Consider the following 25,885-nt stretch of genomic DNA (forward strand, 5'->3'; position numbering starts at 1 on the left):
ATTGTTACACCGTGAACTAGGTACCCTGAACTGTGCATTGGCCTACAATAGCAGACAATATATGGAAGAGGTACTCAGAGATCTCCAAGAGTCCTGGTGTTGAGTTACTTAGAATCAAAATATATCACAGAGTTGCTGACAGCAAGGGAAAATGCACTCTCTTACTGGGCAGAAGTTGTCGCGATCGTCTACTATGTTGTATGAAGGAGATCCTTCTGTCTGTGCGTTATCTGTGGAGATCTATGGGGACCATGGGAGATCTCCTGTCCTCTAGTCTATTTACTGCTTGGTTAGATCAACGCAATCTCCAAGTGTTACAACGCAGATATATATATTTTTTTAATTGTGTATTACTGCTATGAAATAGTTTGACTTTAAATCCTAGTACATGTGGTCATATTACTTTGGTTTCTTCTGTATTTTTGACGCTGCACTTAACTGCACTTAGCTGCACTCAGCGCTTCGAGCATACATTGCGTATGGAGTTACACGTTTAACAAGCAAACTATTATTATATCCCAGCTATATGACAGCAGCCTGTGAAAAATCAAATCTAGATCTGACAATCCAGTGATTAATGTAATGAGCAATGATGCTTGCTGTTGGTGTCTGATGATACGTGATCTATTGAGTCACCTAAAAGATGCTGGGGACCTATTCTTACCCGGAATCTAAAGATGGTCATGATATTAAAAACTGATTTGGCTAACCTAAGCATTGGTACTGTACTGTTTAGCCCTGACTAATTTTACTTGTCAAACTTTATGCAAAAACAACACATGATCATACTTGACAGGATACCACCATTTACAAACTCAATCATTCACGATACTTTCTAAATTTCCTCCCAAAATAGGTCTTCAATAAATGTTAAAACAAAATGTCTGACAAGTAAGGCTTGGGAATATAAGTACTTTCAATAAAGTTCAATGCACAAAGCAAGTTGTTTCTACTTTTTGCAAAATTTGATATACCGTATTCAATGTAATAAGCGCCCTGGGTGCTCTCAAAATTAGAAATAGGGGTCTCTTATTAGAATATTATTTTGGGGAAAAAAAACATAGTTGAAAGATAAATTTCGTTGTTTATGCTGACAGCCTGAAATGTTTATGTACGACAGATATATTTTTTCCAGATTTAATTGCCCATAATTAAGGGTGCATATAACACTCGTGTGCGTATTATATCGAATAAATAAGTCTTGTGTACATTGATCAATCGGAGGGGATGCAAATTGGGCTTGTTCACTAGCCAATATATCAGCAAATATCGCTGTGGGCGCTTATTAGAGCGATGCGCTTATTACGTCGAATACGGAAGGTCTTTCTGTAACAGATGGAAGTGTCTGCCAATACTGCTTACTTTATGCAGATTTATATTTACATAATAATTGCAAAATTAAAAAGATTGAAATTAACGTCAGTAAAAGAATTGACATCTTCACAAAACATTTTACGACCTTATTTTGACAAACTCGTCCATGAAACTCTTCATTCTGAGCAGTTTTGTATTTGAATATTTATTTCCAAACAGTACAGGTATCAAACTCGTCAATAAAACTCTTCATTCTGAGCAGTTTTGTATTTGAATATTTATTTCCAAACAGTACAAGTATCAAACTCGTCAATAAAACTCTTCATTCTGAGCAGTTTTGTATTTGAATATTTATTTCCAAACAGTACAGGTATCAAACTCGTCAATAAAACTCTTCATTCTGAGCAGTTTTGTATTTGAATATTTATTTCCAAACAGTACAGGTATCAAACTCGTCAATAAAACTCTTCATTCTGAGCAGTTTTGTATTTGAATATTTATTTCCAAACAGTACAGGTATCACTTCCTTGGAGCGATCACCAACCTAGCAATCATGTCACCTGTCAACAAACAGTCTGACCTGTGGAGTACCCCCTTCGAGAAAATACCCCAGCATGTCAAGTGTCTGATACCAGCATTTATCTCCAGGACAGAACACTACGCATGAGGGATTACAGAATGATTCAGGGGGGCTCTGATAGTAGGATATACACCTGCACAAACTCTGTACTTACATGGAATTGTTCTGTTATATACTACTCAAAAAAAGTTAAGGACCACCTATTCTTTCATATTACTGTAGTTAATCTGCAATGACAGATCTAGTAACTATAGTAATACGAAAGAATCGGGTGTTCTTTAACATATTTTGAGTAGCATATATTGGGCTTATGTTGTATCATTTGCTTAATTCAAAATAGGTTTTATAGAAAAAATTTAATTGTTTTATTTAGGACAATAAGGCACATTATGCATAGTGGCATAAACCATGTGAGTCAGATATATGGGTAATGAATAATCTGTTATAAAATCAGATAATAGAATCTCTCAGAAATGGAGGTTCAGCACAGATAGCCCAATTGTCAAACATACCACTATTCATTGTGAAGAGTTACATCCCTTGGGCATGCCAGGATCCTATGACAAAAGGTTCAAATAAAGAATTTTCCTAATAATGGTCCTTGCTTTGTCACTTTGTATGCTTTCCTCTGACATTCGGCTGAGACAGCAAGAAAATAACTGAAACACTGACTAAACTTTGAACCAATGACAAACAACATCCTGGCATCTAAATGATATAAGGGACATATATATACCTGCACAGTAAATCGCCAGCCAAGTTGGCATCAAGCATATCAACTCAATGAAAAATTCTTAAAACTTCACGAAGTCAGTCTATCTCCAAAGCAGTCTATGAGCAGTGTTTTTTTTCTCATCCAAAAAAGAGTTAAGATAGATATGCTCATTTTAAAATGAATGTACACAACTGTCCTGACTTCTTTTTTCGGACATACCTAATTTTAAAGTTTGAGATGACAACTTGATTTGATCCATCAATACCCCTGGTGAGCCATCCTTATATTTATAAGAGAAAAAAATAAATCTGTTTGTTGCTATCCACTGTGAAACCTTTCAAACAACCAATTTCCAGATTTCATTTTCACATACTGTAATGAGTGAGTGAGTTAAAATCTTAAGTCACATGGGCAATATTTCAGCCATGTCGTGAGTGAGTGAGTGAGTGAGTTGGGTTTAACGCCGCTTTTAACAGTATTCCAGTTATATCGCGGCGTGTCAGCTTAATGTGGGAGGAAAGCCCAAAGTGATGCAGGTCTTAGACGTTTACCACTTCGGTGAAACCCACGAGCACGGGTATGGTGCTGACAAACCTAGAAACATAATTGGGGCGAACCGGGATTCGAACCCACAATCATAGGTTTCTGGCGTGCCCAAGGAACGCAACTCTGCACAGCGAATCGCGGCGCCTTAGACGACTGGGCCACCCGTGCCCCCCAGCCATGTCGTGACTATCAAGGGTTAAACATAATAAATACAATAAAACTTACATAAAAACATACCAATGAAGGACACAAATACTGTCACCATGCTTCAAGCAGTGGCACAGCGACACTTCTCATTAGTGCCCTCCTGAGAACTCTGTATACAATCTGTATACAATACGTGAGGCAGTGAAAGACGCCATGCAGTGGGTAAAAGCATGATGTGACAAAATTTGTGTCACAAAAACCAAGGACAACTACTAGGGCAAATCTGGGATTTGAACCTATGACCGTAAGTTCCTGGCATACCTAAGGGACGTAACTCTGCACAGTGAATTGTGGTGCCTTAATCTTGTTTTCGAAATTTCTCCCTGAAAAGGACCCAGTGATACGAAAATGTGAATATAAAAAATCATGAGTCCGTGCCTGTAAGAACAACAGAAGGGAAGTGTAAATTAAATGGCAATAGGTTAAAATGTACTTAAAGATATGTTCTATTTTGCCAAGTGTATATCTATATCTCAGACTCAGTGTCCCCTAAGAAATTCAAAGCCTACAGCCTGATTCAAACGGAGATTTATCACACATGCAGTCAGTGGTGGGTTATAATCTATCACTTTGTTGCTACACAATCAGATCCCAGTCAAAGCCACATTCCATTCAACATGGGGAAAGCTGGACGATAATACTGCCCAAATGGCCACGACAGAAAGGCTGGGAAGTCGATTGACAGCTTAAGTAGAAGTCGAAATATCACAGGATTGATCATCTGGCTTATCGAAAGATTGTCATGACTGTTGCATTGTGGGTTAATAATATGTTTGGTCATAATAGTGTCATTGGGGTTTACAAACAGACGAAAGTTTGAAAAAGAAAAAAAACTAAAAAGAAAACAGGTTTATGTCATATTACCTTAACGCATAAAGATCTTTAACTAGTCCTGTAATTCACAGCAAGAATTGTTCAATATCTACAATGGCGAGAAAAAGATAAAATTTTAACTTCAAAGCCAGGCTTTCAAAAACATGGCTGTCATTATGGGGGCCATCTTAGTCCGATCTTGTAACATAGCACACTTATACAAAGGAGAGGAAAAGGGAAAAAAATAACTTCAAAAACATGACAAACATATTTGGTCTATCATTGTCTGCTCTGTCACAAAGAAAACACTTCTGAAAATAATGAAAACGATCATAATAATTGTTTTCAGCTTACTTAAGTGAAATTGAAAATACTGTGTTTCATATAAATCAGCATGTTGTTGACATTCAGTAATGTAATAATTAAATTCTTATTAATTTATTGTGTGTAATTTTTCATACTAATTCAGTATGAGTCTGTTCAGTTCCAAATAAGACTCTTTTTTTATCGCGTAAGAATAATATTTTTTTTTAATAATATATTTCAAGCAATAAGAATTAGGAAAATATGATTTTTGATATGATATAATGAATATTGTTTTCACTGCTTTTTAACATCCCAACTTGGTATCCACATGAGACATTGCATGGGTGAGATCAAGCGATATCCCCTTGGAGATATTGGTACAATGAGATTGTATCACAATGCTTTGCAGACCATTGTGTCATCATTGGATGCCATGATGTAACAATCAAATGACATCACTGATCTCTCTTCCACTGAATTGGTGAGTGAGTTGGGTTTAACGCCACTTTTAAAAGTATTCCAGTTATATCGCGGCGTGTCAACCTAATGCAGGTCTCAGACGTTTCCTACTTCGGTGAAACCCACGAGCATGGGTATGGTGCTGACAAACCTAGAAACATAATCAGGGCGAACTGGGATTGGAACCCACAATCAAAGGTTTCTGGCGTGCGCAAGGGGCGCAACTCTGCACAGCGAATCGCGGCGCCTTAGATGAGTGGGCCACCTGTGCCCCCCTCTGCCACTGAAACTGTGTGGCCGTAGGTTTACATTCACAACCCTGCTTATTACTGGTTATAAATTAAATAAGTGGGAAGAATGATAAGGGATGATACATAAAATCTCCTCCTCATGTCTTTTCATCATTGATACACTCAGGTGAGATTCTCTAATACAAATAAAAAATAATATAAGAGAAATTCTCTTGAAACAAATAAATGATAAATATATGCGACAATAAATGTTTAAAACACTGAGGATTATCAATATCCTCTTTCTTTTGTAGCACAAATGATAAAACTACATTTTTAAGGCCTAACATTGATGGTATGAACATTTTACCTTTTAATGAGTTCATATTCATTTGCATTCTGCTGACCAGACAGTCTGGTTGACGAATTCATTGGATTGCAGTATGACTTCATGTTTACATCATAGCTGTTTGAATACACACAGAAAGTGCTATGGAACACTTCCAATATCCTTGTATCTACAGGTCTATAAACATATGTAGTCAGGTTGGCAGGTGTAATTGAGCATTCAAAGACCGAAAATGTCATTTTGAACCAATGGCGTGAAGTCCTCAGTATGTTTCAACAATGTCCACCCTTTACATTTTCATTAGTGACACTGCAGTATTTATGCCTACTTCTATGCTGAAAATGTTATACCAACAAAGAAAGTGGTATGAACAGGGCTATATATCCTATCGACAATAAAACTGTATGCCTAAAAGAGTCTTATCGCTGGTTACAAGTTTAGGATTTATTTTCATCCCATTCCAAAAGTAGCTGCGTGTCACCAAGTACAATTGAATTTACTATAAGAGGTCCCTGACAAAGGTTGAGGGTTTGCTGCAACAAGTTATTAAATTTATAGACATACAATAAGCAATATCGCCACTGCATCCGTCCATGGCGTCCAAATGAGGACATTCAGTTGATAATCTCAATCTTTCATGGATTTTCCTTCTTATAAGTTAATTCTATTGGAAAGTATTGGCACTTAGAGCAGTATATTCCCAAATCAATATTCTTTGTTTTCTAGGTATTGTTGCAAACACTTCAGATATCAAAAGCAGTAGCAATATTATTACTGTACACCAAAATCTGACAATGTAGCTGGTAGTTGATAGGATGATAAGATTATAGACCTTATGTATCAATAAATATAAAAAAAAATAATATATGAATGCTATAAAGTGAATATCATTTATTGATAAACATTTTGAGTACTTAGATTGATTCTGAATATAGAATATATCAAAGGCTGATTAATATTGTTTTCATAACATACTGTTAATATAATAATCTTAATGAATTGCTCAATTGACAAATAGTATGATATCATATATAGTCATTTGTTTTTTATTAAGCTTACTTGGATTAAATCATTTGTAATATAATATTAACTTGTGAGGCATTGTCAATACTTGATGGGATCGTATACGTTTCTCTATCTCCCAACAAATCAAGTCACTGCCAGGTTCCAGCAAGTCCTCTGACCAATGAGCACTTAGATTACATCGTAAAATGGCAATATTTCTCGTGCAACCTAGTTACAGCCTTGCCGCCATGTACTATACACAATTGCTTTAATAACAGGCAGTGGTAGGATTCCCACAAGATTCATGGACAGAAGAGGGCTTATTTGGCTTTCACGATTAATACCTATTTCATAACTTGACTTAAAATAGACACAACCTCTGACTACACCACATATTGGCAATAAGTATTCACGGGTGATGGAGGGATGTGGTTTATACAACTCTGTAGAAGTATCGACAGTGCTTGTGATGACGAAGGATATGATGATGAGTGAGTGAGTGAGTTGGGTTTAACGCCGCTTTTAACAGTATTCCAGTTATATCACGGCGTGTCAGCTTAATGTGGGAGGAAAGCCCTAAGTGATGCAGGTCTCAGAGTTTTACCACTTCGGTGAAACCCACGAGCACGGGTATGGTGCTGACAAACCTAGAAACATAATCGGGGTGAAATGTGTGATATTGAGGGATTTGATGATGAAGGATTTGATGATGAAGGATGTGATTAAGGATGAGATGATTAAGGATATAATGCCTCATTGCATAATTTTGAATAAGTATTATATAAATACTGTATTTCCTCAACTAAATGCCGGGGATATATTTCGTTCAGACACTCTTTACCTACAGTGATTAGTCGCAAAGCTTATAATGAGGAGAATTTCCAGCATTCAAACTACCTAGCATTTCATCGACACCTGGCATATAATCAAGACCGCTCGTTTATTCAAGGAAATATGGTATAAACAGACAAGATGATAAGTAGTGCCTCCTCTTCATAGCATCAGTAACATATGTACTACATGACATTTAATCACTAAACAGGATCGAGGAGTGAGTTTATGAGTGAATATTGATTTCTTCGCTTTTATCACTGTGTTGGATACAATGGGAGTAAATAAAAAAAAGATAGAAAATAAAAGAATTTCAGGCAGATTTAACTTCATCTTCGTCAACTTATTAAGGATCTATTCTAATGCACCTGCGTCAAAATAATCTAGTAGTATTGGAATAATAATATATCTTTTGAAATTTACCTAGCCAGCAATTGTTTAACATTTAGCCTGCTGAATTGTTTTCACACTTCTTACCTCTGCCTACTGGATTAATTTTAGCATAAGGCGCTCTAAAGAGGGTGGGTGATTTCAAACAGTCGAGTCTTCATTAAACACGGCACAAATGAACTAATATTTCCGACATTTTTTCCTATGAGATAAGTACACATATATTATATAAAAATATCGTGACATTTTCAAGCATAAAGAGGTCGAACGAATATAAAATTTGTAAATTTTCTTAAACTTAAACCTGAATTTTGATATTGGATGTGGAATGCGTTTCATATTAGATACCTGCATAAATTTTGCGCGAATTGATTTCAATAATCATATCTCCAATATATTAAATTTAACTGAGCATAAATTTGCATGCTTTTATCGGCAAACAATGGGGCAATGGTAAATTATGAACCATTTCTGTCAATTTTATTTTATCAAAACATTAAACAGAATAAAAAATTATTTTTTGAGGTCATCATGTCAGTTGCAGAAATGAGAATATTACAGTAAATCTAACATATCATGTCATAAAATTTGCAGGATACAATAAACGACTTATAAATATTCACTGATCCAATACTGGGCCCTTGCATTTAATGGAGAACTACACGATATTTATTGAGAAGTGTAAATTAAATTTTCAAATTTACAAACAAATAATCACAAGGTAACATATAATAACTTCATCATCAAATTTACCCTATAATTCATTGGGCAAGATTAATACAGTCAGAAAATCAAAGTGTTCAATCTTGTTTTCACCCATTCAGTTCTACCTCAGCATCAATTCCAAGTGTCAATTTTCTGACAAGAATAATTACTGACATAAATATACCGCCAAAAGATTTCTCCTTGCAATGATATTGATCATTTGGCAGCTTCCTGCCGTTAAGTAGCCCAAAACTTGCCCCACACCAAGATGTGTGGAATCAGGAGCTCTGTTACCTGCAGTGCTGTCAATAATTCATCCCTGATCAATGGGACTAGTTTTGTAGGCCAAACCATATACCTGACTGATAATCCCGAGAGATCTGAAGGTTTGATAAGTGTAACATTACATTTACTGTGTGAAATGAACCCTCAGTCACCCCCACAATATTATTAGATACATTTTGTCTTTGATCTTTGTTATTTGGCTGTAGTTTTGATTATTTGCTTCAGTAAATTATTTAGTAATTCCTGTAACAGATATTAAATAACTATGACCTATTTCATTTACTGATGATCAAATTAACATCTCCTTTTAGACAATTGCTGTTATCATTTTATCATGTAAATAATATTATATGGTGACATAATGATGGCATTCTTAAATACAAACAGTTTGTTTTCTAGCTGGTATTTTCTGCTTCTATAGGTCATACACCCAGTTACAAATCAAAACAAAAATATAAACTGAAATATTTGGAAATAATCCAGAGAGATCTTGTACTTGCACCTACAAGTACTTAAAGGTTTACTTTAATATATGCATTATGCTTTTACTTTATTTTGACAGTTAATTGAAGTTACTGTGCATGTTTATTGATGAAGACTTTGTACATAAATCATGCTTTACTTTGATAAGATGCAATTATGGATCAAAATCTAATCAACATAAACTTGTTTCAAGATATTTTTAGGATAATATTCAGAACTAAATGAATGGTTAAAGATCTAAATTTGACTTTTCACTTATTAATATTTACTCCTAATATTGAGAGTCTGAAACACCATATCCAAGATCACATATATTCAAGGTTTAATCAAAGATATATAAAAATACAAGTAACAAGCAAAATATAATTGTACCTCAGAAAGTGTTCTGTTATGCTACCAAAACACAATCAAGTGACCCAATCTCTTCAATACAAGTACAGTAGTCAAATATTAAAAATTTAAAGTCCATATAAGATACCCAAATCAGAAATGAATTGACAGCTTTAACTAAAATGGAAATTGCATGAATAAGTACCACTGCATTTATATAACACAGTTTTGGGGTCTATAAAAATCAAACATTTTGTCCTAAAATCTTAATAATGAACAGCAGATAACATTTCTTTAAAAAAAAAAACCCAGAGAAAAGTTTTACTTTTCCACAGAGTTTATCAAACAACAAGATCCGTCACAACTTTTACAGAACTCTAAAAACAATATATATGTGTCTTAAAAAATGTATTATTTGTGAATGTCACTTACGGTCATGTTCGAGTCTCAGTGGTCCTGCATTCGGCTCATAGTATCGAGCTTGTGACATTTCAGATGTAACTTAAAACGTATCTAATTCCAACAGGCTGTTACTTGTTTTAGATGACACACCATTTAGCTTCTTACTTTGGTCTGTGCATAGTGACAGAGCACGCCGCCGGAAATGACCTTTGTGTTGTCATTATTGTCATGACGCCAGGTCATATGCAAATAGGAGGAACGAAAGGGAAAGATTTATTGACTCCAAATAGTTTATGTGCAATCGTATGATTTATGCTATTCTATGTCTTCATAAATATAATCCTTTATCTCAACAGCTAGGTTGATTGAAGCAAAATCATAAACTACTTTCAGGGATAAAATTACAAATCGTTGTTTATTTCGGTGCTCTTTAGAAAAACCGGAATCGGAAAGGAAATATTTGACGCATGCGTAATAAGAAAATACTCCGGCACTGGAGTAAACAAATGTGATTGCAATTATACACTTTAAAGTTTTGGGATAATAACAACTATTACATTCGGAACAAAATGGCAGACGCTGATCCTGTAACAATTGTAAGTATATATTTTAAGAGACAAATGAAACTTCAACGTAATATTGCACTTAGAGCGAAAAGGAGGTAATTATTTGCACATGCATGTAACTTCGTGGTATAGATATTACAGGTATTTTGACATTTGTTTACTTGCTTGACAAATGCCAACTGATAGTGGCACCAAAATGACCGAAGACATGCTATATTTTACATATTTATTCATTCTTTTCGCATTCCCTGAATATCCAGCTTAACCGAGATGTATTTTTGACAATCTATGTTATCTTATCGATGCTTTTAAAAAAGTAAGGTGTCACTACACCTGTTGTAAAACCGCTTGGTGTTTACGTGAAGATCTGGGTTAGAATTGGTCCTCATCAACCCATGATTGTCGTAAGAGTTGACTAACGCAATCGGGTGGTCACGTTAGCTGACTTGCTTGATCCATGTCATCGTACCCCAATTGTGTGGGTCAATGTTCATATCAATCATTGGATTGTCTTGTCCGGACTCGATTATTTACAGACCGCCGTCATATAGCTGGGACACTGCTGAAACTTTCGGTATTCTGGTTTTGGCTAGGGTACATTTCTGTATACAGAAACATACATGGGGTACATATCTGTAGAATCCGTGCCTTCGACCCCTGCAGGTTGAGTAAACTGTCAGTTATCTTCTGAAGCATGAGTTAGTGTAGGATGGTACGCTATATTATCGTGCTAGTTAATTTATAATGGATCGTAATGGCGCACACTTACAGACGTATCAAATATGTCGTTCGCAAAATGTTTCTTGTTCATTGTTCAACTTTTATGACACATCAATTAGGAATGATCGATGCTAATTTTCATTACCGAGTTCAGTAGACAAACTACCTGTCATTAGGGACTGAAGGATGGGCAACTCTATTTTATCAAAGTATCACTATTTTGTGATGTGACTTGTGGAATATGTTGTTTACATCACTTCCTGTTTTAGATTATGCTTAATCAATATGCATACAACCTAGGTTGAGTCAACTATCATAAAAATGTTAACATGTATACTTACGAGTAGTCATGACATACCACAATGAGTCCTGTATTTGATCAAGCAATGAAATATTGTGCTTAGTTTTGCATAAGTTAACAGTCAACAGGGGGTGTGGATTACGAGATTTACTGATACTGCGATAATAATGGGACAGATAATGTAGAGTCATACTATACATCATGTACATGTACATACTGCGTACTGAGAATGAAATATCTCCGATTATAATAATGGATAGGCCTCAATTTCAAACACTGTGGACATTTATGTAGTACTTTCTGGTATCTGTGACCTGTGATCTGTGGCTCATTTCAGACTAGAGGTCTGAGTAAAATAATAATAAATTGGACAAAACAAATAATACTTCTAGATTTGCACTTGTCTTGGACTAACAGACCATTGGTTGTCACTGTTAGGTCTGTTCCTGGTCATGTTGGTAGGAGATGTGATGACAAATGTGAATGTTTCTCTTCATAATAATATTGTCATGTTTATGCATCTTCCCGAGGCAAGAGTTAACTGAATTTAAAAGTCCAGTTTCCACCCTTGCCGAACTAGGCTGGAATTACTGGGCTTGATCGTAGCGCCACCAGTGGCTATTACCAGATTCCACCTCTCGTATCACTTGCGTTTGCTTCACACAAAATGGTGGCGCCCAGTCAGGACGATATGATCGATAATCACGATCTATATTGTGTTAAAACGGGCTTTACATCGCGAAATGCATCAGATCACGTGAGCACCTTGATTAAAAACATGAAACAATGTGGAAAATATCTTCTGACAAGGAGTCGGAGGTGCACATGCTTTGCAAATCCTGCAATTAACCGAAATCTGCATGGGAGTTAACGAACCGGATTTCGATTTTGGTGCGTGATTTTGATTGGACTATGCATAGACTCGCTAGTCCAGCCAAAATGTTACTCCATTATACCAGCCTAATTCGGCAAGGGTGGAAACTGGACTTTTATAGTCAGTTAACTCTCTTGCCTCGGGACGATGTGTTTATGTAAGTATGGTCAGAGTGGGTCCATTTGGAACACTGCAGAAGTATTAAACTGTAATCATGTTAATGGATTTTGTTTATGATGGTCAATACGTTTTTCCTTTTCAGGCAAAAATAAATTATTATTTGAGAGAGAAATACTACAACCATGTTGAAAGTACAGCCACAGAAGGCTTACAAAAATATGGGAATGATCCTGTCCTCAAATTCTTTGTGGCATTTGCAAAGATTCTGCAAGGTAAAGTATGTTTTTTAAAGAGGGATCATTTCTGTCTTCTAAGAATTATTCATATAGAATATTAATTACAGATGTATCATATATACAGAAACATACTTAAATAAATATATTGCAAGTGATTCCATGGCATTTGATTGGCTAACCAAGCAAATATTTGGCTTGTTTCCAAAACTCTTCCCCCCAAAATTAGGCTGCTCCTACTAACTGACTTTTGTTTCCTGATTGCCTGATAATAGGATGGGCAGGGCTTGGTAGCATTACTGTGCCAAACAATGTCACAGATTTCATATTGTTGTGTTTATTAGATAAGCAGTGTGTTCAGTTATTGTTGATGTATTCAATTACAAGAAATTAATAAGTTTTTTTGTGTTTATGAAGTTATAAATGTAAAAAAACGTTCTGCACACTTTGCCTGAATATGCTACCAATATTTACTGAGTGAGCACACCGGTTTCTATTTTTCTGCCTCCTAAAACACTAAAAATATTGAAGTCATGTTTTAACTCACAGAATAAGAATGTTGAAGAGTATCACTTGTACCGTGTTTGTCATGTGTTGGGCAGCTGTATCGTACACGTGGTACAACGTCACATGTCAATACTATACTTGTGATGCAGATTATGAAATTACTGCGCTATTACCGTGCTATTACTGTTAGGAACTTGGTTTGTGTACGAGTACTTGTACCGTATTCGACGTAATAAGCGCCCCACACTAATAAGTGACCTTGGCGATATTTGCTTATATATTGGCTAGTGAACAATCCCCATTAGCATGATTAGCACCCTTCCGATTGATCAATGTACACAAGACTTTTTTATTCATGTATAATACGCACTCGTATGTTAATATACCCTTAATTACGGGTAATTACATTCTGGAAAAATATATCTGTCGTGTATAATACACACAGACTTTTCTTTTGTATCATTTCAGGCTGTCAGCATAAACCATGAAATTTACAATCTTTCAACTCTTTCACCAAAATTATATTCTAACAAGAGCCTCCTTTTTCTAATTTTGAGAGGCCCCTGGGTGCTAATTACATATAATATGGTTATATAGATATAGATGAACATGAGTGACTGGGTAGACTCTTAATACTTATTACTTACGAGAAGCAAAACATCCTGGCTAATTCCGGGTAAGAATATAGGTTCCCAGCAAATCATGCTTGTCGTAAGAGGCGACTAGGGGGATCTGGTGGTCAGACTCGATGGCTTGGTTTATTGGTTGATGCATGTCATCATATCCCATTTCGTCGATCGATGCTCCTGATATCGATCACTTATTTTTCTGTCCCTGACTTGATTATCAACAGATCGCTATCATATAGATGAAGTATCGCTGACTGTGGCTTTTAACAAAAAAACAAGCAAAATAGCCAAAGTTATACGGAGCGAGGAGTTAAGAGGTACTAAGGGAATATGTTGAATGCACATCGCGCAGTCTGGAACTTTTGCTCCAGGTGTACATGTCATATCATCAATGTTTTCATGTTCCAGACCAGACAGGGGAAGGGATGAGAGAACTTGACATGCTGAAAGAGAAAAGAGATGTGAACCTTTGTTCAACTATGGCATTGATGTTTGCTCATAAACGCAGCCAGACAGTGGGTAGGTCATCTTTAGCATTGGCAATGTGTGTGCTCATTATTGAGCATGTTGAGTTGAAGGAATAGTTGGAAATGAAATGGTGTAAGCTGTTCTTGTTTGGACTTCACTGCCAGGAGATGACCCAACAATTGTAGTTTCAAGTAGATTATTTATTCAAATGTCTTTCTTTATGCAACTAAAGGATACTTTGCAAGCATGCTGGAAGCAAATCTAACAACTGGGAGCGACTTTTCTGACCTTAACTTGTCGTGTCCCCAAACTATCAACTAGTCATCTCTCTGCCTCCATCTCTGTGATTCATTCATTAAGAACACTGACCAGTGTCTGCTTCATAGTTCTCCCCTCTACTACTGTTAATTAAACTACATTCTTATTACCCCTTGTCAGTCAAACTGGTTGTCTTTTGTCAGCTATGACACTTTACAAGGCCCTGTCATCTACCTACTTCGTGATCATGTTAATCCAAACAAACCGGACACAAATTATTGATAACAACTTTTTTAATGTTGGAAAGGTGACATTTCTGTATAGATCCTTATACCATGTATACCGATGTCAAGCATGATATACCGTCAGTCTTGCTTGACTACGGTATAAGGATCTATACTGAAACATCGCCTTTCCTGTATTAAAGAAGTTGTTATCCATAAATTGTGTCTATTTTGTCTGGATTAACTAGATCCATAGTAGGTAGATGACAGGGCCTTGTAAAGTGTCATAGCTGACAAAAGACAACCAGTTTGATCCATACATTGTGTCTACCTTGTCATCCGTCAACTTCTAAGTAATACCTAGCAAACAATTAGTTCATCCAGGATCACCAGCTGCTAGAGTAGCTGCAGGTTCGAATAGGGATAAAGGACAGACCCGCGAAGGTTCCGGGGTAGAATAGGTCTTCAGCAACCCATGCTTGCCGTAAAAGGGGACTATGCTTGTCGTAAAAGGGGACTATGCTTGTCGTAAAAGGGGACTATGCTTGTCGTAAAAGGGGACTAAGCTTGTCGTAAGTGGGGACTAACCATGCTGACGGGATCGGCTGACTTGGTTGATGCATGTCATAAATCCCAATTGATTGGATTGATGCCCATTATGTCAATTACAAGTCGCAGACGTAACATGTACGTGAGAGGGCTCTGTCGTCTCTTGTATGCGAGACGGGCGAGGTCCGCAGTACTCGGTGAAACGCTTGATACTAATTAATTCAATCACCGTGGCTGTGCTGTCATCCGCGATCTCAGCGAAAGTAATTAAAATCATCCACTGCAGTAGGGCCCCAATCCACCAAAGGTCGTGACTGCGGGTCGTGTGTGCATTGAGGCATCACCTTCCTATCTACACATACCCTATATTCTGGACTGGATTCACTTGAAAGTGTACATGTCGAAGCTAGCGACCAGTAATCGCCATTTTTTCATGTTATTTCCGACATATTCTGTGTTTACTTGGACCTCGTCACTGATCACGGGATTGTCTGGTCCAGACTCGATTATTTACAGACTGCCCTCATATAGCTGGAATATTGCTGAGTGCGATGTTAAACAACAAACAAAACAAAGGACAAACAAAATAAGTCATAATACCTGGACACATGTTTTATTTATGTATTTTTTTATTTCCAGATCGTGAAGCAATACAAGAACTCGATGCTAAACTTAAAGAAGAGAGAAAACAGGCTGGAGAAATGGTTAGTGTTAGGCAATGTTATGTTACTTTTGTTATAGCAAAATCAGTTACGGGATAAATTTCTGTCCTTGATATTGTATGTAATGGGGATTCAATGTCAGAATAGATCCCCCGCAGTTTGAGCTTGCTGTAGGAACAGAGGATTGAGTGGCCACAATGTCTGACCTGGCTGATTGTATGTAACAGTACTCTATGGGCATGGACCATTGACATGCTGGTTGGTTTCCATGGTCCAGGCTTGGTTGTTCACATGCTGTTTTCATATTGATTACCATATTCTAAGTAATAAGCGCCCAGGGCGCTCTCAAAATTAGAAATAGGGGGCTCTTATTAGAATGAGAATACGAGAATAAATAAGTCTTGTGTACATTGATCAATCGGAAGGGGTGCTCATTGGGATTGTTCACTAGCCAATATGATAGCAAATGTCGCCGCGGGCGCTTATTAAGTCGAATACAGTATATGTACTGATGAAAGAGGCCCACCCCAGCCCCAGACTCAGACCCAGACCAGGTCAGGCGTGGGTTAAATTATGTCAAAGAAATATCAAGACTGTTTATCCTGATGCAATATGATTGCCCCTAATTTAATTAAAATCTAGTGTTTTTTTCTTTCTGCGGTAATAGCCTGATTACTCCGTTTCATAAACTTCCTAGAAATGTTCGCGTCATTCCATTTTACCATTTTCCAATGATTTCTGAATTAAATGATCATCATTATCATTGTTGACCTTTCTGACCTAGATGTGGATTAATCTAATACTGCTGTATGCACATTTTATTGCTGATCTGGACTGCGAGCAAACTATTAGCCAAACAACTTGCGTAAAATAATCATGTACATTCTCGCGAAATTTGACAAAGTTCTGTGTGTTGATATTTCTGTGCAGACGAGTCACGATGTCAGCTAAAAGGCAAATTAACATGAGTTTTATTTAAACATTGACTTTGAAACCATATGAGTAAACATGATCATGTAACTCGTTATTTCAACTGCCGAATGAACCAATCACCGGTGACCATGGTGTAGGTCGCTAATCGGGGAGGCTCACAGCAGATCGGGAGGTAACACATGTATACCTCGCCTCGCACCGCACCTCACCTCACGAATTGTTCCTTGTTATTCCAGGGCTTGTACTACGCAGGGCTGTTCCTTTTCCATACTGGCAAGTTTGACAAGGCCAGGGAGTACATTGATCGAATGCTGAAGATGGACCCTTCTGCCAGAGAAGTAGGTTTTCTTGTGTCTTACTAGGAAATTATCTAGACCTGCTTAGAGCATGTAGAAGGTGGTATTAAGCCCCAAGTTTGCAAAAAAGGCTGTACAAATTCCCAAATTGCAATTACAAATTTCCCCTTTCATGTTATTATTTTTTTTAAGTAATAGCTAATGTTATTGTATTGTACAGGTGACTTGTATTTGACTGGCCATTTTGAGCAAAATAACGAATTACCCCAAACTGCCTGCCACGGGCACTTGGTATGGAATCCTGGGTTAATCCCTGGTTATACACGAGGTTTCCCGAATACAGAGAGTACATAATGTTGGTATCAGATTTATCAGGAATGATCCAAATTATCAGATTAATGTACCTTTGAACAAGTGTTAGCAAGAGGTGTAGAAGTTAGGTATGTCAGATACACCAACTACTGCCTAGGACAATGTTAGTTAAAGTGCACAGCTTGTGTCTGATTGTGGCATTGTTAATTGGATTTAACAGCTTTCAGATATGCGTATGTATGAAACTACTTATTATGGTTTTTTATCTCTAAGGCATATGATCAGCATACCTGTTTGTTTATCAACACTATTCAGCATTTTTTTGATAGCTTAGTGTATATTCGAGACACATTATTATCTGACAGGACTGTTTATGTCTGTCAATTATTAGTACTATTACTTATCTACGACACAACAGTATATTTTTTCTGTCTCCCGGACGGCGTTGTTGACGTCATTCGAATCTTAATGTGCCATGAGGTCGGAATGACGTCACTCTAGAAACAACGTCACAGCTGAAGATTGTTTGTCCTTTGACAAATTGTGGTTCTGCTGCTGTTGTGACTTGTTGTCCTTATAGGTAAACACTAAACTCTAAAATTCGTCTCTGTGTGTAGACATCTTCTTCGGTAATAAAAAGAACGTGAAATTCGTGTTCATGTCATACTGTGTCTACAACACGCGTGCCTCAATTCCGGTATTTAGACACTTGGGTATAAAAAATTCACTCTTATTATGCCTCACAGTGAGATTGACCAATTAGAGAGCAGAACTACTAACCCCATCTGAGCCCTGTATATCGTCAGTGAAAATGGTGAAGATGGTTGTTACTGACCTAATATGAGACCGTAAACCATCAGTAGCAGCCATTTTGGATTTTGCAACACCCACCTCACATATTTCACATGAAAATTTGGTACAGAAATTCATATTTCGACACTGTTTTGTATGTTAATATCATTTATTGTGATGCGCAAAGACATTAAAGGGGCACTAATCTAACGCCATTCCCCGGACTGGTTGTTGCCTTTGTTATTGTTTTTTCCCCCGTGAGTACCCAGATGATACGCAACGCAACTGAGCGTGACCAGAGACTGGGCTACCGTCTGCAAGGACAGCTAAATAAACTTGGAGGCTGGAGGAAATATTTGTTTTACGCATTTTTGCATAAACACTGATTGGTTAACTGTGATCTATAAAGATTTCGACAAAGGACACATGTTAATTAATTTCTTCAGCCTAAACAAACAGACAAAAAGAACAGCGGAGCTCATCAGATGTCATTTGGAAATACCCCAGATGGTCATAGTTTAATACTAAAAAGAGTATCCATGCAGTGAAAGGATTTTCGGATTTCGGCTTGCGTCGATAATACGATTACTACTCCCTTGTTGTCATCCACGTTTTCTCGTATAACCCTACACTTGTGTATTTGTCGTCATTCACTTGATGCTCAGTTAATGAATTTATTACAGGTGCAGTTAGTGGTAGCACCACTTACATTACCTGACAAAGGTTCCCATTTGGCATTTATTGTGTCTGGGGTAATTATTCAATCTAAATCCAGGTTTGATGTGAGGTGAAATGTGTGTTATGTAATATGCACGTGGCAGCCCAGCAAGAGATGAATGATCAGTTGATTTACTTTGTTTTGTAAATCAACGGATCGTTCCTAGTCATCAAAGGATTAACAGAAAATACGTTGATTGATTTATCACTGTTATCTTGCACAGTGGATATGTCAAGAGTGAGTGTTTACATGTCTAGGTTTTCTAATACAAAGGGAATACACTATTATATTGGCGTGAAGTGCCGCTGTAAAAACAACATACTTTGTTCAAATGGTTAACTGATAATACGTTGATTGATTGATCATTGTTATCTATCACTCAATGGATTTTTTAGGAACCGTGGACGTTATGAAAATAGTTGTCACGTGGGCTTTCTCAGCCGACCATTGAGACGTGACACCTATGTAAAACACCTGAAACAATCCAAGTGATCAGTTGAGAAATGAACACGGGTTATAATATCCCGAAACGATATATATCTTTTAAAATATTTGATTGTTAGTGAGACACGTGACATCGAATAAGTTTCTTTGTAAAGCTGCAGACGAGTGGGATATTGTTTCTTTGTGTGGATATTCATGGATACATTCCTCGAACAAGGAAGCTGCCTAAAATTTATACACATAAATTTGGTAGGTTGTAATTATGATATTTGCATTTTGTTTTCCTTCTTTTGAACCGATTCGTTCTTGTTTCTCTACGTCTTGGTTGGGAAATTCTTCAATGCGCGATAGACGTTATTTTCACAGGTCTTTTCCTTTGTAAGCGTGTATATATTACTGTCAATTTGTAAAATGTGATTCTCTCAGGCAATTTATAAAATGTGTAAATATTTCAGTCATTTCGACTAAAAAATCTATCCAGATTGATTAAGACGATCAAAAAGGCCTACAAACATCACAACAGATTATTATGTAGGATTAGCAGCTTTTCAACGTAACATTTTCAGTCTCTTGGTGATGACATTAAACATCAAAATGTTTGGAATTTGTTATCATGATAATACAGATAGAAATGTTTTTCAGTCACTTTGTAAAATAACTGAATATTTAGACGTTTAATAAATGTGTTACACATTTGACAGTAAAAAAAATATACACACTATAAAAAAAGCAATGCTCGGGTGAAATATTTACTTTGTGTTGCAAGTCAAAAGTGTAAACGAAAATCGCAAAATTACCAAGCAAGTGACTTCGTCACCATTACCGATGCTATTTCATTTTGTTGATCAATTTGACCATACGCCCTTATTACTAACAATAAAAGTGACTAATGCGCTTACGAATGGCGCAGCAGAGGTCGCGAACTAGTCTAGATTTCTGCTATACATCCGGGTACTCACTGGGGAAAAACAATAACAAAGGCAACAACCAGTCCCGGGGAATTGCGTTAGATCAGTGCCCCTTTAATGTTGAAAGAAACCATGTTCGTGACGTTATTGATAAAAAGTATAGAGAAAAAAGCTTACAAGAAATACAATGGAAGCCACTGAGTTACAAAAAGCAAGGTCATAGAAAAAAAAACCTGATGCCTATAACGTCACATAGCAAAAGAATAGATTGCTAAGCAGCCCGTCGTTGGGGGAAGCGGACCGCTATCAAATTACAGTTGCCCGCAGATTTCTGTTGACATGCGGGCATATTTATGAAAATTCTTTCCATTTTAGCTATAATACTTGTTTAAACATTCACATTTAGAATGTTTAGTGCATTATATATTCCATTGTCAACGTTTATGTTTACATTAAAGCGTTGTATCGGAAACATATGTACTAGTCCTGTCGTTTGTACTGGTTGTACATTTTGACGTGACATGTGCGATAAAGAAACCTAATAGTGTAAACTTTTTGGCATAATAAAAACGTTATGGTGTCTTTAGTTGCTGTATACGGTGTCATATTAGGTTAGCAGAAAAATATTGATCTCAGCTCACCAATATTTTTCTGCTAATCTAATATGACGCTGTATACGGCCACTAAAGACACCATAACTAATAATATGATATCCTCTCTATATTCACACACCTGCATGAAAGAATGTGTGTTCACTGAATTTGAAGTCGGACATAAGCTGCAGCTGCTTCCCTGGCTTGTAATGAATTTATTCTAGCCTAATACCTCAATATGATGGCGGAAGGTCTGGGGTTTGATCCCCGGCCGTGTCATACCAAAAGACGTTAAAAGATGGTACTTGTTGTTACCCTGTCTGGCGCTCGGCATTAAGGGGCTAAAACAAGGACTGGTTGGCTCGGAGTCAGTATACTGTGTCTGTGTATTCATGTTAAACTGCGGCATGGTATCTCAGTGAGCTAGCACTATAAATCGGCATCAATCCGGACTAGTACAAGCAGCCACACAAACACACACATGCACATGCACGTCGCTATATAAGTGCAATAATCTTGGACGCGACGTTAAACCCAATTTCACCTCACCTCACCTAAATATGATGATTGGGATTTTGCAGCAGCGGTATAAAGGTTACATGGTGTACATCTGAAGAGACTCAACATATTCAATATAATGTTTCTCTATTTGCAGGGCCTTGTAATCAGGGGCTGGATTGAGATGTCGGGTGGCCGAGACTTGAAGAAAGCCATCCGATACTTTGAGGAAGCAATGGAGTCAGTATTGATACTGTCTAGAAGTATTTTTATGTCGTTACAATATTCTGTTGGGACCTGGGCTCTAGTTCTACAAAGCAATCTTAGCTCTATGACTGTTATATAGGTCAGTGTAAATAAATGTGAGCATTATGATTGTCTTAAGGGCAGTCGGGTAGCCTAGTGGTTAATGTGTTCGCTCGTTACGCCAAAGACCCGGGTTCGATTCCTGAAATGGGTACAATGTGTGAAGCATATTTCTGGTGTCCCCCGCTGTGATAATTCTGGAATATTGCTAAAAGCGGCGTAAAACCATACTCACTCACTCACTATGATTGTCTTAGCGCTAAGATCACTTTATGGAATAGGGACCTGAGCAGAACAGGGGCCTGTTTCACAAAGCTATCACAGACCTATGAAGGTCGTAAATCTATGTTAGAGTATGTGCATTATGATTGTCTTAGCGCTAAGATCACTTTGTGGAATGGGCAGTGCCGTTGGATCTTTGTGCTAAGGTAATCGTAACTCCCATACCTTGACATAGACTTACGCCAGTCGTAGCACTAAGATTGTTTTGAACAATGGCACAGCGCTACGGAGGTCATAAATCTATGTTAGCGTATGGGAGTTAGATTGTCTTAGTGCTAAGATCACTGAAAATGATTCATAGAGTTTTTGCTTGTAGTCTCAAAGTCTTTGCCACAGACTGATGCACTCCATGTGAAACCAATGGCTTGAGAGTTTTTCAAGTGTAAAAAGTCAAACTTCAGTTTACAATTTGTCTGTCTTAAATAGATATTGATTTTCAACAAGGTACTTGGAATTTCATTGTGTTGTTATTGTCTTAGTGCTAAGATCACTGAAAATGATTCATAGAGTTTTTGCTTGTAGTCTCAAAGTCTTTGCCACAGACTGATGCACTCCATGTGAAACCAATGGCTTGAGAGTTTTTCAAGTGTAAAAAGTCAAACTTCAGTTTACAATTTGTCTGTCTTAAATAGATAGTGATTTTCAACAAGGTACTTGGAATTTCATTGTGTTGTTATTGTCTTAGTGCTAAGATCACTGAAAATGATTCATAGAGTTTTTGCTTGTAGTCTCAAAGTCTTTGCCACAGACTGATGCACTCCATGTGAAACCAATGGCTTGAGAGTTTTTCAAGTGTAAAAAGTCAAACTTCAGTTTACAATTTGTCTGTCTTAAATAGATATTGATTTTCAACAAGGTACTTGGAATTTCATTGTGTTGTTATTGTCTTAGTGCTAAGATCACTGAAAATGATTCATAGAGTTTTTGCTTGTAGTCTCAAAGTCTTTGCCACAGACTGATGCACTCCATGTGAAACCAATGGCTTGAGAGTTTTTCAAGTGTAAAAAGTCAAACTTCAGTTTACAATTTGTCTGTCTTAAATAGATAGTGATTTTCAACAAGGTACTTGGAATTTCATTGTGTTGTTATTGTCTTAGTGCTAAGATCACTGAAAATGATTCATAGAGTTTTTGCTTGTAGTCTCAAAGTCTTTGCCACAGACTGATGCACTCCATGTGAAACCAATGGCTTGAGAGTTTTTCAAGTGTAAAAAGTCAAACTTCAGTTTACAATTTGTCTGTCTTAAATAGATAGTGATTTTCAACAAGGTACTTGGAATTTCATTGTGTTGTTATTGTCTTAGTGCTAAGATCACTGAAAATGATTCATAGAGTTTTTGCTTGTAGTCTCAAAGTCTTTGCCACAGACTGATGCACTCCATGTGAAACCAATGGCTTGAGAGTTTTTCAAGTGTAAAAAGTCAAACTTCAGTTTACAATTTGTCTGTCTTAAATAGATAGTGATTTTCAACAAGGTACTTGGAATTTCATTGTGTTGTTATTGTCTTAGTGCTAAGATCACTGAAAATGATTCATAGAGTTTTTGCTTGTAGTCTCAAAGTCTTTGCCACAGACTGATGCACTCCATGTGAAACCAATGGCTTGAGAGGCTTTCAAGTGTAAAAAGTCAAACTTCAGTTTACAATTTGTCTGTCTTAAATAGATAGTGATTTTCAACAAGGTACTTGGAATTTCATTGTGTTGTTATTGTCTTAGTGCTAAGATCACTGAAAATGATTCATAGAGTTTTTGCTTGTAGTCTCAAAGTCTTTGCCACAGACTGATGCACTCCATGTGAAACCAATGGCTTGAGAGGCTTTCAAGTGTAAAAAGTCAAACTTCAGTTTACAATTTGTCTGTCTTAAATAGATATTGATTTTCAACAAGGTACTTGGAATTTCATTGTGTTGTTATTGTGCAATAGGAAACATGGCACCAGGGACATCGATGCTCTATTTGGCAAGTCCAAGTTCTTGGAGCACCGCCGCAACTTCAGCGGCGCCCTGGAAGTGGTCAACCAGGTGGTGGTTGGCTTCTCCGGCTTCCTCCCGGCACTCATCGAGAAGATGAAGCTGCAGCTAGCTCTGCAGGACTGGGACCAGACCATCGAGACAGCACAGAGGTGAGTGGCATAGGGGACATCTTGTACATGCCTGTCAATGGAAGAGGTTGCTGTTGGAAACTTGGTGTAATGAAGCTGTTATGCAGTATGAAGCTTCAGCCTGAGATCATCAAACCGCTAAGGTCAGGTTGCACGAGATTACAGTGCGTGACCATTTGTTTGGGTGGTGAAATGTTTTTATGTTTAGTTTCCACTAAAGGAAGAAGGCAGGATGCATAATGTGAGATAGTATAACTAAAGCTTTTAATTTTGTGTATTTATCAACCCTGAGTTTCCCACCCGATGTTGAACATTCTCTCCCATCCTGTGTTTATGATCCTGTGTTTAACGTTCTCTCCCATCCTGTGTTAAACATTCTCCCCCATCCTTTGTTTATGATCCTGTGTTTAACGTTCTCTCCCACCCTGTGTTAAACATTCTCTCCCATCCTGTGTTTATGATCCTGTGTTTAACGTTCTCTCCCACCCTGTGTTAAACATTCTCTCCCATCCTGTGTTTATGATCCTGTGTTAAACATTCTCTCCCATCCTGTGTTTATGATCCTGTGTTAAACATTCTCTCCCATCCTGTGTTTATGATCCTGTGTTTAACATTCTCTCCCACCCTGTGTTAAACATGCTCCCCCATCCTGTGTTTATAATCCTGTGTTTAACATTCTCTCCCATCCTGTGTTTATGATCCTGTGTTTACAGCTCGGTGTTTACCATACTGTGTTTATTCCACTGTGTATGTTACCCTGTTTAACATTCTCTCACATTCCGTGATTATGTCCTGCGTTTACCACTCTGTGTTTATCATACTGTGTTTATCATACTGTGTTTATCACACTGTGTTTATCATACTGTGTTTATCACACTGTGTTTATCACACTGTGTTTATCATACTGTGTTTATCACACTGTATATTACCCTGTGATTATCCTCCTCTGCTGCACAGAGCTCTGGGGCTGGACATGCACTGTATTGAAGCCATGCGATTCACTGGTCTTCAGTGGCTGTGTCGGGACGGAAACGCAGCAGAGGTAACTAACTATACACAGTATGACATGGAAATGACATCGCGAAAAAGGAAACAATATGTGTCATTAAATACGAAGCAAATCAGGGACAATTTTCACAATGTCAAGTACAACGTTTTTCTTCATGATTAATAATGTTCTTTAGCACAGTCTACCAGTATGTTTTATTTATTTTATTTAACATATTTTATGTTGATCTTGTTGATAAGATAATAAGCATGATAAGGAAATGTAGGTGGGGGGTGTTTTACTAAATTGAACTCTCACATTTCTTGTCCTTGTTAGATCTTGTTATCATTGTAATGGTGTGTATGTCTCTAGTGATGTCAGTCACAGCAGCAGTCAAACACAAACCAACATGATTCATAAGATGTGGTTATCATGTTCTAGTCGAATTCTGTAATGTGTTGGAGGCCCCGTAATGTTCCTTGCTATTGAATTGACATGTTACTAAAATTGTTGCTAAACAGTATTACTCATACTATTATATCAGTTTCGTTGTCATATGTTTGTGGACAACAAATGTTTTTACTTTTGTACTTTCCACAGATTTGTATCAGAACTTTCTTCATTAAGACAAAACTTCTCCATGGCATGTCTATG

The 25,885-nt window shown here is 37.1% G+C and overlaps 2 protein-coding genes across 2 annotated transcripts in view; one reads left to right on the forward strand and one right to left on the reverse strand.

The window, feature by feature from the left end:
* The window catches only part of LOC139465811 (GRB10-interacting GYF protein 2-like), a 77,299-nt gene extending 67,178 nt beyond the window's left edge, over window positions 1–10,121 (reverse strand). Inside the window, exon 1 of the mRNA XM_071247745.1 lies at window positions 9,981–10,121. Within this exon, the coding sequence (XP_071103846.1) occupies window positions 9,981–10,038 (58 nt within the window). The 5' untranslated portion in view covers window positions 10,039–10,121. The remainder of the gene's footprint in view (window positions 1–9,980) is intronic.
* Window positions 10,122–10,449: 328 nt separating this feature from the next.
* LOC139465812 (tetratricopeptide repeat protein 21B-like) overlaps window positions 10,450–25,885 on the forward strand; it is a 60,369-nt gene continuing 44,933 nt past the window's right edge. The window contains exons 1-8 of the mRNA XM_071247746.1: window positions 10,450–10,546; window positions 12,674–12,803; window positions 14,309–14,419; window positions 16,039–16,103; window positions 17,231–17,332; window positions 21,713–21,795; window positions 24,067–24,264; window positions 25,201–25,285. Coding sequence (XP_071103847.1) covers window positions 10,520–10,546; window positions 12,674–12,803; window positions 14,309–14,419; window positions 16,039–16,103; window positions 17,231–17,332; window positions 21,713–21,795; window positions 24,067–24,264; window positions 25,201–25,285 — 801 coding nt within the window. The 5' untranslated portion in view covers window positions 10,450–10,519. The remainder of the gene's footprint in view (window positions 10,547–12,673; window positions 12,804–14,308; window positions 14,420–16,038; window positions 16,104–17,230; window positions 17,333–21,712; window positions 21,796–24,066; window positions 24,265–25,200; window positions 25,286–25,885) is intronic.

Source organism: Haliotis cracherodii, unplaced genomic scaffold, assembly GCF_022045235.1.
Source record: "Haliotis cracherodii isolate W230 unplaced genomic scaffold, xgHalCrac1.p SCAF_18, whole genome shotgun sequence".
In the NCBI taxonomy this organism is placed as follows: Eukaryota; Metazoa; Mollusca; class Gastropoda; order Lepetellida; family Haliotidae; genus Haliotis; species Haliotis cracherodii.